This window comes from Salvelinus namaycush, chromosome 37 (genome assembly GCF_016432855.1).
Source record: "Salvelinus namaycush isolate Seneca chromosome 37, SaNama_1.0, whole genome shotgun sequence".
Lineage (NCBI taxonomy): Eukaryota > Metazoa > Chordata > Actinopteri > Salmoniformes > Salmonidae > Salvelinus > Salvelinus namaycush.
Genome location: NC_052343.1, coordinates 19,738,237 through 19,754,357, shown reverse-complemented (window position 1 = coordinate 19,754,357; position 16,121 = coordinate 19,738,237). Strand labels below are relative to the sequence as shown.

The window sequence follows — 16,121 nt, the reverse complement described above, 5'->3', positions numbered from 1 at the left end:
GAGATACCATGGCCTTCTTCCCCATCCCCCATCTAAATATACACATTTTGCTTAAATACTTATTGCCTGATTTGCATTTTGTACACAATCCCAAAGTGGCCATTCAATTAGTTGCATTTAGTAGTTAAATGCACTAAGGATGCATTTAGCATGTCCAGGTCCATGTGGGATTTTGATAGCTCAGTCTGCATATTTTTTTTTGTATACAGTAGGTACCAGTAGATTACAGTAGATATTTAACTCACTACTGTCTATTGGATGTGATTCATGTTTTTCACTCATGGAAAAGTTGTCCATTTGTATTTAACGCAATAAAATACATTTCACATAGTCATGTAAATGTGCAACACCATCGACCCTCCATGTGTGTCTGTATAATCAGCCCCCACACAGTCTGATATGGATTTCTTCCATCCTACGGTTGGCTACTGTTGTGTAACCTCTTGGCCTCCTCTGTGACCCCTGGCTTTCTTTTAGACAGAGTTTCCAATCTGCTCCTTACCCCTTTCTCTTGACACTATAGGCAATGTAGTGAAATAAACTTGATAAAATAAACTTGATTTTATTTGGAGGAGCTTCCACCTTACAGATCTGCACACCTTGAAGGGTTAGGGCCAAAGTGAAGTGGTAGGGAGTCAATTGAGACTGGCTGTGTTTCACACAGTAAAGTGCAGATTGCAATAAAAGAAAAGTATCAGGAAAAGAGACAGATAGAGAAAGACAGTGTCTGTCAGCCAGACCTTTATTTGTTTGGAAATTAGCGTCTCTACGACAGTGAATTGACACTGTCATTTTCTGACCCAGATTCAGCCCAGGGAGGCCTACTGTTGCAAGTCAAGATAATGTGTCACAGAGGCTATCTAAAGCCATTGTGAAATCCTCCATGTCAGGCGGCCTTGAAGGACTTTAAGGGGGGGGGGGTTTATGGTGAAAGGGGCTTATCTAAGGGAACGCTGGAGTATAAGATGCCTGATGGTTGAGATGGGGTGGACATGCTGTTAAAGCACTAGCTGGGGTAGACAGACAATCCGTTCTCATTTTCACCATATCATCCTTTCTTCTTCACCTCCTTTTTCATCTCCTGCACCTCCTTTCTACCCCAGCTACTATTCAGCATGGGAGTCAATTACAGCTTTGAAGAGTAAGTCACAATACTTACTATGGATACCAAACCTGGACGCTTGATTTGGAGAAATAAGGGTTTTGTAAAGACGAATCTTGCCCTTTCTTTGCTTGGTTAAAAATGTAATTTAACAAGGGCAGTAGGAGGGATTTTGATATTGCAGCTTTTGGGGGTTTTCTTGATCAGGGAAATAGCTAGGCCTATGTCAGCTTCAGCTCCAGCCTCTTCAGGTCTTATGGGTGCTTTAGTCATTATTCATGCGGACCAGAATGCATGTGGGTGGTGAGCCACAAATGGAGGCTATGTATGATCTGATAGTGGCATTCCAATGGGCTGTAGTCATGTATTTGCACCCTAAATTAGCTTTTTCCTGTAAGAGCTATTTCTGAAAAGTAGCTGAAAGACTTGTTTTTCCATGCAGAAATTGGTTCACTTTAGGCTTGTTTAAAGATTTCTGGCTTGTGGTTGCGAGATTAGATTGTGTTTCAGTCATATTGTAGAGGGGTTTGTAGAGGGGTTTTGGTGAAATGTATTACATAATTTAAAGTAGATAAACAATATATTGATGTGTGTGATTGCATCCTCAGGTTTGAACAGATCCACACCAAGGACAATAACACGAGACACCACAAGCATCGCTGCTGTCTGGTAGTGGAGAAATTCCAGCTAGCTGTGCTGTGCTGCTCTACTGCCATAAACTGGGAGGTGAGTTCTGATTCAAGGATCTAAAGATGTGGCATTGCATTCAACCACTTCTATCTCTAAAACAATGAGAGCAGTTTCTCATTATAAAGAATGGATTAGACAAATGAAACAAGTATGAAATAGATTTAAGCAAGTTTGAAACGATTTTTATTTGACATTTATATATCTAGGTTAGGTTTGTTGTGATGAAATATCTATGAAATATTGTAGCTTTAAGGCACATATTTGTTAGCCTGGGTACCAGTCTTCTTCTCCTAACATTCCACTCCTTGCCACTTCTTCTCATATGCTAAACATGTTTGGCAAATGGCACGGAGTACAAGGAGTGGAAGGTTAGGAGACACAGACTAGTACCCAGGCTACAGAATTGTTGGCTCACTGCCATGAGTGCAACAATGAGATATTTTGACAGTTAGCTCAAACCTGCCGGACACCCCCTATATGGGCATATGCCCTGTAATTCAGTTTACTACAAGTGTCACACCCTGGCCTTAGTTATCTTTGTTTTCATTATTATTTTAGTTAGGTCAGGGTGTGACATGGGGAAGTTTGTGTGTTTTTTGTATTGTCTAGGGTGTTGTATGGTTTAGGGGGTTTAGTAGAGGAGATAGTTTAGTGTTCAGTGTAGGTGTCTAGGAAAGTCTATGGTTGCCTGAATTGGGTCTCAATTAGAGACAGCTGGTTATTGTTGTCTCTGATTGGGAGCCATATTTAAGGCAACCATAGGCTTTAGCTTTTTGTGGGTAATTGTCTATGTCAGTATGTAATGGTCAGTGTCAGCACCATTTTGTTATTATAGCTTCACGGTCGTCATTTTGTTTGTTTAGTTGTATAGTGTTCGTTTCGTGTTTTTTTCCCTCTTCTGAATAAAATATGTACTTTCCACACGCTGCGCCTTGGTCCAATCTCTCACCCAAAGACGATCGTGACAACAAGTGCCATCCTGTTTTTCGAGAAAGGAATCTGAAACACAAAAGGTGGCCAATATGGTTTCCACAAGCAGGTCTGCTATCAGCCAATGAGATTTAGGGGGATGGAAGTTGAATGAAGTAAGATAGAGCATTTGATGGTTGGGTATAGGTTATCAGTTTACACTCTTGCCTGTGCCTGTGGTACATACAGTATCATATACTGAGGCAACTGTGTTACATTATTAGTATACATGAGTTGTGTTTGGGGTGAATAAGAGGAATATTAGTAGACATGAGACCAATGCAGGAGAACATCAAGGTGCTTTACTTTGCAAACAAATGTCTGGAGCCATATGTAGAGGTGGGTTGCTAACTATACTCTGATTTTTGTGAATTAAAATGTTTAGTGTGAGATAATGTACTAGTATGCATGCCATTTTATTTGTATTTTTGAAATACCTTTAGTATGACCCAAATATGTGAAGAGTAGTTTATTTATTGGTGAAGGCTTGAAGAAATTATTGTATTTTGTCTCTTATCAACCACCCTGACTCACTAGTACTGATTGTGGGTGTAATTTCATGTTTTATTGTGTTTGTGTTTGTGTTTGAGTCAGTTAATTACTCAGCCTTGTTTTACAATATCAGTGTGGTTAAGAAACTCACAGCAGAGAGAAAAAGAGAGTGTGTTTTAACAGAGATGTGGCTGAGAAACTCACAGAGAAAAAGAGAATGTGTTTTAACAGAGATGTGGCTGAGAAACTCACAGAGAGAAAAGGAGAATGTGTTTTAACAGAGTTGTGATTTCATGTCCAAATCATCCCAAAGTGTCTGACATGGATTTTGTACCTTAATAAAGTTACTTTAAGATAATTTGAACATGAAAGCGAAAAATTATAATATCTGGGACATATAAGTAATTTTGTAATTTTGGTGAACTTTCCCCTTAACAGAGTTTGTGGTTATTTCCTTGCAGATCATCACAGGGAAGGATTCAATAAAGCCTCGAAGGAGCGTGTGCAGGTCAGAGGAGGGTAAACGCTCTGAGGACGAGGAGCCTGAGGACATACTTCCTGTTCTCCGAAATCACAGCCAGCTCCTCAACGACCAACACATCGAGAGTGTGAGTTACTGTTAAACTACACTACAACAAAACACTGTGGCTAATACAGTCAATTCTGGCACGTTTACAGAAATGTTGATGAAGGTGCTTTGTACCTGTCAAATAAACCTAATGAAGTAAAGGAAAAGTAAAGCAATCATCTCACAGCACTATATAGGCTACACTGCCAGCTCATGGGAGGAACTTAGTGCTTTGGTTTGTTTGATATGTACAAAGCTAAATATGGGACTTTTTTTTGGTTCTTCAATTTATACTGAGTTCCGGGAAAATAAAGTGCACATACTCATCTCAGCATTACACAGCTTTGACATGTGAATTTAAATGGGACATTTTCTCATCATCCATCTCATCCTCTGTTTCTGAAACCCACAGCTGGCCAATCACATACCAGTGAGGACACAGGGGTATCCATGGAACCTGGTCTACAGCACAGCCATTCATGGCACCAGCCTGAAGACTCTGTACAGGCAAATGGCCCACATCGACAGTCCTGTGCTTCTGGTCATCAAAGACATGGAAAAAAAGGTAGACATCTCAACAACGCACTGTTCTATATGACTGACATCTAACGTACTGTTACATCCATGTACTGCTATTACAATGTTATTACATTATGAATGGGTCATACGATCCCAGTAAAATGCTAATAGGTTTGTTTTCCTCTCTCTCAGGTGTTTGGTGCCTTCTCCTCCCATCCCTTCAGAGTGAGTGACTGTTGCTATGGAACAGGAGAGACTTTTGTCTACAGCTTCGACCCTGCATTCAAGGTAACACTGCATACTGTTGTGTGCACGGCTTTGTCCAAAATGGCATCCTATTCACTATATACCCACTTCTACATTTGACCAGAGCTTACCTTTGTACTATAGGGAATAGGGTGTCATTTCAGATACAGCCCCTGTCGTTGTAGTTAATAGGCTGTCTCTTGACTGTTGTGATGGGTGGAGTTAATCTGACACCTCTCTCTCTTCACACAGGCCTACAGGTGGAGTGGTGAGAACTCGTACTTCATCAGGGGCCATATGGACTCTCTACAGATTGGTGGAGGAGGGTAAGTGTTCAGAATTTTCTTTATCAGAAATACCGAAGCTTTTATCATCTAAAAGTAAATCTAGTTAGCTTCCACAAACTCATTGATGTCTACAGATCAGATAGGCTAAACCGCATCCCTCTGGTCTGATATATGTTTCTCTTGTTGACCTCTAGGGGGCTTTTTAGCCTGTGGCTGGATGCTGATCTGTACTACGGTGCCAGCTTCCCATGTCACACCTTCAACAACCAGCCCCTGTCCACCCAGCAAGACTTCACAGTGCAGGACCTGGAGGTCTGGACTGTCCAGTAAACAGAGCGAGACGCTGAGAGACTCAGAAGCGGAAAAGAGAGAGAGAAAAAAGCCAGAGCCATGTTTATCTATGGTTTACAACATGGCTTTACTTGTGTTCAGTGAGGTTTAGCCTGTGTTCAAGCTGTTAAAGTACAGTAAGCTTAATACAGTAAGCTTGGTTTGTCCAATGACTGTATATATGAATGGACAATGCCATCGATCACGTGACACCAGTCATTCCTATGTGAAAACTCAATAGTGCATTTGAAGCCAAGGAAGTCCGTTAAGATGGCGTCTCATGTGGGAGATTTACGTAGGCATTACATGCTTAGTTTGAGCTACTCCAGGATGTGACGTTGCAGGCTAGCTCAGTGCTGCCCCCTCTCATTGAGAATTTCACGTTAAAGGCAGAATGGGGCATGCTGCCATTAGCTACTAAATTATGATAATAACTTATTCTGTGTGCGATTTTAAAACAATCGGTTCAAGCACATACATCTGGGGTAATAGAAGCAATTCTTAGTATAATTTTTTGTTTTTATTTGTTATTATATTTATACGAAGATTGACCATGAAGATTGTCATCTTCCCATTCACTGTAATGGGGATCCTGTGTTCTGCAAATAATGCCTGCAGTACTGTGGTTGGCCTTGAATGAGAGGGGGCAGTCATTCTCCCCTGGGTTTGTCCTGTGTAAAACCTTGTCTAGTGACTTTTAGGCTGGTTTTACCTGTGTTTTACCAGTGCGTAACCTATTATACCAGCATTAACTCGGGTTGTATCTGTGTTTAGCCTGGTTAACTGAGGACTGTATTGTGTAGAGATAGACAGGCTGTTTTACAGTGTCCTGCTGTTTGCTGCTCAATACCTGCTACTGAACAAGCTCTGTCCAATACGAGCATTACAACTGGTTCTAGACATCTAAGCTGTAAACCCTCCATCAATCCTTTGTTATGGACAGCATTTACAAACCAAAGCCCATTTTAGAGTAAGATCCTATTCTCATTACAATTCCATCATAAGCTTTGAACTTTATAGAGGCTAAGATGAACACACTACTGTACTACCCAACTATTTTGTATTTATTTCTGTGTCTGTGTTACAAGGGTACAACATCAGATGCCCTGTAGGGATTCCTCACACACACAACACTCAGGTCTAGAAACAGCCACGGTAATGGTTTGTACTAAAGGTATGGGTTTAAATCCATGTTAAATGTTTTCTTACATTTCTAAAAGAGAATAATGAAATTTGTTTAAAAGAACGAAACAGGATATAAGATGGACCAATTGTTTTAATTTGGCGTCTTTTTCACATTCCTTTGGTGTTTTTTATATTTGCTATAAATATATATATATAGATATATTTAAAGAATGTTATCCAGGGAAGTATTTTGTTTTGTTTTTCTGTATGTGTGCTGTACAGTGCTGGCACTGTTAATGGCTCCTTATTAAAATTCTGCATTTCCAGGTGACAAAAAATGTGCTTTAAACTTGTGTGATTATGTGACTGATTGTTATAAGATCAATAAGCACCATTGCCTGAAATAGTAATACTAATATTAATGATAACAAAAGGATAACAACAAAAGGACATTTGACATGTTTTAGATTAACCCAGTATTTTGAAATATCATGCTAGATGCCCAGTCATTTCTGTATGTTGAAATTAAGCTAGCAATAGGTAGCCTAAGGCCACCTCAGTAATCACACATACATCAGTCATTGTACAACTATTGGGTTTGAAAGAAATTATAAAATGTCACAGCATTGATTTACATGTTGCTGTACTGTCAAAGAAAGTATGTTAGATTAATGAAAATGACACCTGCAATCTCAAAAGCAAGGCCTACATAGGATGCAGCCTAATGTACTTACGCAACAGCTAATGGGGATCCTAATAAAATACAAAATACCTAAGTTGAGCACATCTTTAGTACTGTAAATAGTAAGGAGAAGTTAGATAAACAATAGTCTATGACCAGTAAAAAATAAACCAAGAAGTTCATCTTTATCGTTCTTTTCCTAGGTCACGAAAATGGCTTTAAAAAACCCATCTTTAAATAATTTTGGCAAATACAACAATGCAATATAACCGTAGCATTGACTTATACATGTTGAAGAAGTGGCAGAAAATAGAAAAGCATATCTGTTAAATGTCTAAAATGTAAATATTTTATCTAGACGATTCAGTGAGAGACGTGTTTCACTGCCACCTTCAGGTGGACATTCGTGCGCACTGCCAAGTTGGGTAATTGTTTGCTTTGCACTTCGACTCACCGACGATAACCGCTTGATCCAATTGTATTCCTTCGTTGATTATAGGTCACAGTCTCACCGACAATATGATTTCCACTTATTACCACAGCCACAAAGTTAAAATTGGCTAGGCATAAGGTTAGCAGTGTGGTTAAGGTTAGAGATAAGGTTAGCAGTGTGGTTAAGGTTAGAGATAAGGTTAGGTTTAAAATCGCATTTTAAGAAAATAAATTGTAGAAATAGGCGGGGTTTATGACTTTGTGGCTGTGGCAACTAGTGACGACCAATAAATATGGCAACCAACGAGGGTTCTGAACGTGCAAATGTAGATATTTCTAAAATAAAAGTAGGTCAAGGCGAAGGATACGACAAGAAATGCATATTCTGCAAGGTTGTCAACAATGAGATGGGCACGGAGATTCTTCATGTTGTAAGTATGAGTGAATTATTGACACTAACCTAGCTAGCTAGGCTAACGTTACGTTAACTAACGTCGTTAGCTGGCTAGGTTAGCTGTCAGAAAACAGCGACGATGATGACCACTGACAGTTAACGACAGGTCATTTGAGCTAATCCATTATCCCCTTTGTTCCATTATCATTTTTCCATAGCTATGTGGAAACAATATACATTCATGATCCTAAAAATAGTTTTTAGGCAGGTTAGCTTCCAAACTGAAAACAATGTTGATTGTGATGGACGTCCTAGCTGAACCAACTAGTGACCACCCCATGTGTTTGACTTCGTGCGCTTGACAGGACGAGGAGGTCTCTTGCTTCAGGGACATCAAGCCTGGAGCTCCCCATCATTACCTGGTTGTGCCCACGAGACATGTTGGAAACTGTAAATCACTCAGTAAAGAGCATGTGTCATTAGGTATGCAACTTTAAAGGTGTGTGTGTGTGTGTGTGTGTGTGTGTGTGTGTGTGTGTGTGTGTGTGTCTAACTGATTATCCTGCTGTGTGTGTGATCAGTAGAGAAGATGGTGGAGATAGGGATGGAGATCCTTCAGAAGAACAATGTCTTAGACCTCAGTGATGTTAGGTATGACCACAACATTCTCTCCAGTCAATGTCACATGATTCAAATGAAGGAGCGTTTTTCAATCTTCAGATGTTATTAGGGCTGTGACAATACCAGTATCGAGATATGTTTTCTATGGCAAAAAAATTAAATAGAAAGCAGACAACTCGTTTGTTCTTTAAAAACCTGCTGTATGCAAACTATTGTGTGATCTAGCCTGAAAAATGAACAAATGTGACTAGATGATGACATAATGATGTCTGTTTCCAACATTAGGGCTGTTTTCCAAAGTAAGTTAAAGCCGTGTTGTGTGTTTGTTTCTTTGCCACGATACTGACGAGAGTCGCTATACTGGTATCGTCCCGGCCCTTTTAACAAGTGGCTCCAATTTGTATAGGCCAATTTATTTATTTTTGCTATGCATGCATAGTTGATTGGTTTGGCTTAATGAAATGACATACAATGGCAAATCACATTCAGCAGTCTGTAGAATTTTGCATTTTGAACATGTTGCTGTTGTCACAGCAGATCATGCAGAGACAAAGAAGCAGACATTGTTTAAAAAAAAAATGTATCGACAGGTTTGGCTTCCACTGGCCCCCATTCTGTTCTGTTTCTCACCTGCACCTCCATGTGTTGGCACCTGCCAGTCAGCTGGGCTTCATGTCCCGCCTCTTCTACAGACCCAACTCCTATTGGTTTGTCATGGTAAGTCTCTTTCAAATGGCCATTGTAGTACAGTAGCTGTCAGAATTTGTGTGATAAATGTTTCACTATTCCCCCCCACATTGTCTGTTCTGTGATAATATTATCCACCTATTGAGTTCAGTGTTCATACAGTACCAAAGTCTGGATAGAACAATAATTTCCCTTGCCCTGCTGCCTTGACAGCACCTGGACACCAACACATCAACTCCACTCATTTAGACTTGTCAGAGTAGCTTGTTAGCATTGTGTTTGGGAAAGAGGGCTCTTTTTTTTAAACATATAGTTAGACAGTCTAGATTGGCAGCTGATGAATAGCTCCATTGTTCCTCACTGTTCTAGCAGCTCTTTTATTTAACTCTGGCTGTTGTGTTGTCATCTGTTACGAGCCAGTCAGCCAACACTGATCTCTCACTGCATTATCACTGCCAGCTTTCATGGACGATTAACTCCATGTAAGGTGACTAAACCCCCAAATATACTGGACTAGGAAACCTGTTTTTACCTGTGTCTGCCTTCAGTGTGTATATGGGTCTTCCCAGGTTAAAGGATGGCCATCTATACAGTATGTCAGGGACACTCACCTCTATCAGTCTATTCCCATCAGGTTGGTTTGCAGGCATGCACCTCATGCAAGAGCCTTTGTTTTTCTACCTTTTGATACAATACATGAGCGTGACAATGGATTGGCAATTTAGTCATCAAAAAGCCATGAAGAAGCCATGAATTGTCATTTATTTATTCTTGTACTATTTGTGTTTGTCTCCTGCAGGCTGACCAGTTGATTCAGCAGCTGAACTCTAAGGGAGAGACCACCTGAGCGGTGGGTTGCAGTCTGGGCTGGTTCAGTGAGAAACGGGGTTACCTTACTAGTAGTGGTGGGCAGGTCAGGACTGGTCTGGTCTTCCTCCGTGGTTCTCTGTGTGAGTGTACTGTACTCCCCAGCAGGTTACAGTGAGACTAGTGATGAGGTTTTTAATTCTAGTATCAAGCTGAACAGCCAAATCAGAAATTAAGCCAAATATTTTTTCCTTCCTTGTTATTTTAAAGACTTTTTTGAAAATGACCAATAGTTACGCTTTATTTTTTTTACCACAGAATATGAAATAGTAATGACTGGAATGATTTTGGGGTCAATTTCCGTTGGTATAGAAAGATATCAAAAGTGATACAAATATACATGTTTGTGTTTAGGCTCTAGTATTAATGTAAAGAATGATTAGTCACGTAAAGGCATTCCTAAGTGATCATAATCAGGAGACCTGAGAATGGTAAGTGAATGGGATGTATTGGGACTGGGAAACCTACTGTAAGTCTCATTGCAGGATACCTTTGATAAAGATGAGTAATACATGTGCATTGTGCCACTGGCTGGCATCCCAAATGGCACATTTTCCTATAGGGCTCAAAAGTAGTGTAATGAATAGGGCGCCATTTGCGATGCAGTCGCTGTCAACAGTATCCCGTATTATGAGGTATAATAACTGAAAGCAGAGAAATATAATGAGAAGTATGAGCTCTTTTAGGACTCAGTCAAGTGGTCAGAAAAGCAACTGTTTTGCATGAATGGTAATCAATCATATACGATCAAAGGGTAAAATGGAAGTGTAGACTGGATTGTGGAGTTTTAATATAGTCACTGAATAATACCTACATTACTAATTCTCAGTCATCCATAAACAATTGTTTCTTGAGTCACACATTCTTTTAACACAATACTCTACATTAATTGTGTTATTTTATTATGAATGTTGGAGAGTGATTCTTAATTTTGTTATGCACTACAGCCCAATGGAACACTCAACGAAGTAATGTATGTTTAGTGTATGCTGCTGCATGAAATTGAGAGCGTCATGTGTTTGTATTTATTGGTTGACGTGTCCCTGTAAAATAATAATGGTTGTTCATGGTTAAATAAATGATGCATTGCTGCCTCCACAAGGGTTTCAGATTTCCTTCCTGGTCTCTTATTAATGGGAAACATCATTCAGTAACACTTACTGTAAAGTATGCCGTTATTAGGCAATGTAACTTCATATAACCATTTATGACCCTTTCTAATGCCTTATTTAAAAGTATTATATGTTATGCAGGTTTTAAATAGTGTTACCTGTCATTCTAATGCAATTTAACATTAATTAGCAGTCAGTTTTGGTGATCTTTTGGAAGACTTTATTGATAAACATCAGTGCTTTCCTTTGTAAACATAAACACGTTTGGAATACAGTATATTCGTTGGTGACAAAATATATTTTTTTCAAATGAGTAAAGTGTTACAGTACATTTCATCATATTGTGTTATGGGTGCAAGTAACTGCAAAAACATTCCTCAAACAAACCTTGTTAGGTTGAATAATGCATTTAGTACAGTGTGAATTTCACAAATGCCAGTCGACCAAAAAGTGATGTGCTATTTCTCCTGAATGTAAATAGAATTGTGATGCATTTTGCTACATTGTCAACCATGTATGCAGTTTCATAGCCTCCTTCCAGCATTTCTAACATAAGCCTACAGTGTCAGAGTGTTGTATTTTTGCCATTAATAAGTACACCTTTCCTCTGTGTCTAATTACAAAGGTTGCTAAAGAACATTGTAAGCGCTATGTAGATTACAGTGTACTGATGTAACTGGGAATGCAAAAAAGTCCAGTCAGGCCAATAAGCTCAGGTTCATCCTACAGCACCATATTGCATGTCACTGCTGCCACAGGTTGGTTCTCTTGGGCCCTGCCCAGAAACAACTACCCCTGCTAGGTGCAGGTGTAAATCTGAAAGAATTGGATAGGTGCTGTTGCTGCACCTTCCCACCTAATGTAATTTTCACCATATTGCTTAGACCTAGCCAATCCTTTCACAACTACACAAATGCCTAGAGGGCTAGGGGATGTTTCTGGACAGGGCCTAGGTTACTGTCTTGTCCTTCGGCTGCATCAACCTGGTCACTGAAGCAGCATAATGGTGACCCTGTCATTTCATCCTGGTCACTGTAGCAGTGTGATGAGGACCTGGTCATCCTGCCCCTGCCACAGCATCTCCCCTTCAAAGCTGACCAGGCCTTGTTTTCTGGCCCTCAGCAGGATCCCCACCACCTTGTTGGAGATGTTCACATAGTGCTCAAACAGCTTCCCAAACTCCACCGTCACCACAGGTCTCTCCTCGCTGCCTCCGTCCCCACCGCCACGGCTCTCCCCGATGTCCCTGATCACCTGGCAGAGCTCCTCCACCTCCCGGCTGATGTGGACGTGGGCGTCCCGGCCCCTCTGCTCTGTCAACGAGCCCTCTAGGGGCCTCCCGTAGCCATCCTGGTCCCGTTGGAGCCTCTGCTGCTGGGCAGTCACATTCACCATAGCCCCCCGGTCGTTACTGAAGGGGTTGTGTTTCTGGTACTCCTGGTGCTTGTTGGACCATCTCTGCCAGTTCTCCTTTAACCCTTTCACTGACGTCACACACACTGTCCTGTCATCGTTAAACTCGACAGGTGCATCGTTGTTCTCCATGGTGGTGTTTCAGATGTCTTGTACGTATTAAGTGGTTTGTCCAGTTTTAGGCATAGTTCATTTTCTGTGGGTGTAATAAAAGTTTCAATGAACAACTGTTGAGAGCACAATTACATGTCTGTATGGTAGCCTAGGCCTATTTCTAATTTATATATACAGTACCAGTCAAAAGTTTGGACACACCTACTAATTTCACGTTTTTTCTTTATTTTTAAATGTTCTACATTGTAGAAAAATAGTGAAGACATCAACACTATGAAATAACACATGGAATTATGTACTAACCAAAAAAGTGTTAAACAAATCAAAATATATGTTATATTTGAGATTCTTCAAAGTAGCCACCCTTTGCCTTGATGACAACTTTGCACACTCTTGACATTCTCTCAACCAGCTTCATGAGGTAGTCACCTGGAATGCATTTCAATTAACAGGTGTGCATTGTTAAAAGGTAATTTGTGGAATTTCTTTCCTTCTTAATGTGTTGAGCCAATCAGTTGTGTTGTGACAAGGTAGTGGTTGTATACAGAAGATAGCCCTATGTGGTAAAAGACCAATTCCATAATATGGCAAGAACAGCTCAAATAAGCAAAGAGAAACGACAGTCCATCATTACTTTAAGACATGAAGGTCAGTTAGTGCGGAACATTTGAAGAACTGAAAGTTTCTTCAAGTGCAGCTGCAAAAACCATCAAGTGCTATGATGAAACTGGCTCTCATGAGGACCGCCACAGGAAAGGAAGACCCAGAGTTACCTCTGCTGCAGAGGATAAGTTCATTAGAGTTACCAGCCTCAGAAATTGCAGCCCAAATAAATGCTTCACAGAGTTCAACAGACACATCTCAACATCAACTGTTCAGAGGAGACTGTGTGAATCAGGCCTTCGTGGTCGAATTGCTGCAAAGAAACCACAACTAAAGGTTACCCAGAAGAAGAAGAGTCTTGCTTGGGCCAAGAAACACAAGCAATGGACATTAGACTGGTGGAAATCTGTCCTTTGGTCTGAGTAGTCCAAATTAGAGATTTTTGGTTCCAACTGCCGTGTCTTTGTGAGACGGTGAACGGATGATCTCAGCATGTGTAGTTCCCACCATGAAGCATAGAGGAGGAGGTGTGATGGTATGGAGGTACTTTGCTGGTGACACTGTCAGTGATTTATTTAGAATTCAATGCACCAGCATGGCTACCACAGCATTCTGCAGCAATACACCATTCCATCTGGTTTGCTCTTAGTGGGACTGTCATTTGTTTTTCAACAGGACAATGACCCAACACACACTCCAGGCTGTGTAAGGGCTATTTGACCAAGAAGCAGAGCGATGGAGTGCTGCATCAGATGACCTGGCCTACACAATCACCCAACCTCAACCCGATTGATATGGTTTGGGATCAGTTGGAACGCAGAGTGAAGGAAAAGCAGCCAAAAAGTGCTCAACGTGTGGGAACTCCTTCAAGACTGTTGGAAGAGCATTCCAGGTGAAGCTGGTTGAGAGAATGTCAAGATTGTGCAAAGCTGTCATCAAGGCAAAGGGTAGCTACTTTGAAGAATCTCAAATATAAAATCTATTTTGATTTGTTTAACACTTTTTTGGTTAGCACATGTGTTATTTCATAGTTTTGATGTCTTCACTATTATTCTACAATGTATAAAATAGTCAAATTAAAGAAAAACCCTTGAATGAGTAGGTGTGTCCAAACTTTTGACTTGTACTGTACCTCTTAGTGAGAATTTCTCCTTTCTCCATTTCATAGCATAAGCTATGGACAACTAACACAATTGCATTTTATTGGTGGCAATTTGAATGCACAGTGATACCGTGACGAAATCCTGAGGCCCATTGTGTCATTCATCCCGTCGCCATCACCTCATGTTTCAGCATGATAATGCACGGCCCCATGACGCAAAGATCTGTACACAATTTCTGGAAGCTGAAAATGTCCCAGTTCTTCCATGGCCTGCATACTCACCAGACATGTCACCCACTGAGCATGTTTGGGATGCTCTGGATTGATGTGTATGACAGTGTGTTTCAGTTCCCGCCAATATCCATCAACTTCGCACAGCCATTGAAGAGGAGTGGGACAACATTCCACAGGCCACAATCTGCCTGATCAACTCTATAAGAAGGAGATGTGTTGCGCTGCATGAGGCAAATGGTGGTCACACCAGATACTGATTGGTTTTCTGATCCACGCCCCTACCTTTTATTTTTAAGGTATCTATGACTAGGTTTTAGGCTGGGTTTCTGTACAGCACTTCGAGATATTAGCTGATGTACGAAGGGCTATATAAAATAAACTTGATTGATTGATTGATAGTAACTCAGTAAAATCTTTGTAATGGTTGCATGTTGTGTTTATATTTTTATTCAGTGTATATATTATTTACTTTTTTTGTTAAATATTTTGTTGTTTCTCTATAATACTACTAGCCACCTACTGTAGCAATTTTATGAAGTTGGCTTTAGCTAGTCCAGATAGGTTCCCAATCTCCCAACCTCATACCTAGCTACCAAGAAGCCATTTCAGGCTATTTATCAGGTTAGAGTAGCTAGCTTGTCTAACTATCTTAGTTGGCATGCCTGCTGGCAAGTTTGGTAGTCTTTAGAAAAGCTAGCAATTACTAAATGTACTGAATAAGACTCACATTCCTTTGAATATTTTACCTAGACTTTAGAAGAGATGCAGAGAAGCATATTTAGTTTCTTTGAAAAAAATAAGCACCAGTCAGGAGAATACAGAGAGCTCAAGAGGTATGCTTAGATATGCAGAAAAATATACATATTTTTTTAATAGAATTAAGCATAGTGATTATGGCTCTAGATTGCAGGAAAAGGCTGCTTCAGATGTTTGAAAAATGCTACATTTGCCCATTTCAGGAAGGGGACCACCCCCCTGCCATCCTCACATACTTTGTGCCCCCTCAGATTGTTAGGGTACATGATGCCCCTGTTCCAGATTGATTTAAAAATGAAAAACATTTAATTTATCTCGCACAAATAAATGTCACATTACAAGAAATATAGGAATGCAAGGTGAGCACACATCTGTAAACTGAAAGTGACATACATACGGTAAATTGACAAGTGTCACTGCTACAATGTCAAAATCGATGTATTGCTTATTCCGAGATTTTATTCTTCTGTCCGTGTCGACCCGTTGTGAATAGCTGACATTGGTCCTGATATTTGATTTTAGGTACCTTACACTTCTTGTCACGAACACTGACATAGCCTGAGGAACGTGTGTCTGTTAGCAACATTGTATCCATGCTATGGAACTTTACATTAGGACAGTGCTGAATCGGATTATTTTTCTACCCGCAGTGAAAAACACTGATCGGCATCCAAAGTAGCCAATGACAATGTGGTGATGACGCAGGTAGCTAAATGTTGGTGTCACGTGCCCTGTCAGTGAGCAATGTTCTGAAGTAAAGCTGCTTAACTTTGGGA

The 16,121-nt window shown here is 40.3% G+C and overlaps 3 protein-coding genes across 4 annotated transcripts; 2 read left to right on the top strand and 1 right to left on the bottom strand.

Annotated features, from left to right (window-relative positions):
* Positions 1-3,031: 3,031 nt before the first annotated feature.
* Positions 3,032-5,203, top strand: LOC120031675 (nuclear receptor coactivator 7-like). Its single transcript, XM_038977468.1, has 6 exons — positions 3,032-3,100; positions 3,715-3,861; positions 4,234-4,386; positions 4,533-4,628; positions 4,839-4,912; positions 5,068-5,203. Exons 1-6 carry the CDS (start codon positions 3,032-3,034, stop codon positions 5,201-5,203), a joined length of 675 nt encoding a protein of 224 aa, XP_038833396.1.
* A 2,437-nt stretch (positions 5,204-7,640) lies between these two features.
* LOC120031046 (histidine triad nucleotide-binding protein 3-like) lies at positions 7,641-11,112 on the top strand. Of its 2 annotated transcripts, none has more exons than XM_038976588.1 (5): positions 7,641-7,873; positions 8,202-8,319; positions 8,421-8,487; positions 9,048-9,174; positions 9,944-11,112. In XM_038976588.1, exons 1-5 carry the CDS (start codon positions 7,736-7,738, stop codon positions 9,989-9,991), a joined length of 498 nt encoding a protein of 165 aa, XP_038832516.1. In that variant the 5' UTR covers positions 7,641-7,735; the 3' UTR covers positions 9,992-11,112. The 2 variants fall into 2 exon arrangements, with proteins under 2 accessions (XP_038832516.1, XP_038832515.1); XM_038976587.1 differs by having other exon boundaries at positions 7,647-7,873; positions 8,418-8,487.
* A 219-nt stretch (positions 11,113-11,331) lies between these two features.
* On the bottom strand, positions 11,332-15,979 carry LOC120031265 (actin-binding Rho-activating protein-like). Its single transcript, XM_038976942.1, has 2 exons — positions 15,743-15,979; positions 11,332-12,732 (listed from the first exon to the last, which is right to left on the bottom strand). Exon 2 carries the CDS (start codon positions 12,666-12,668, stop codon positions 12,153-12,155), a length of 516 nt encoding a protein of 171 aa, XP_038832870.1. The 5' UTR covers positions 12,669-12,732; positions 15,743-15,979; the 3' UTR covers positions 11,332-12,152.
* Positions 15,980-16,121: the final 142 nt, after the last annotated feature.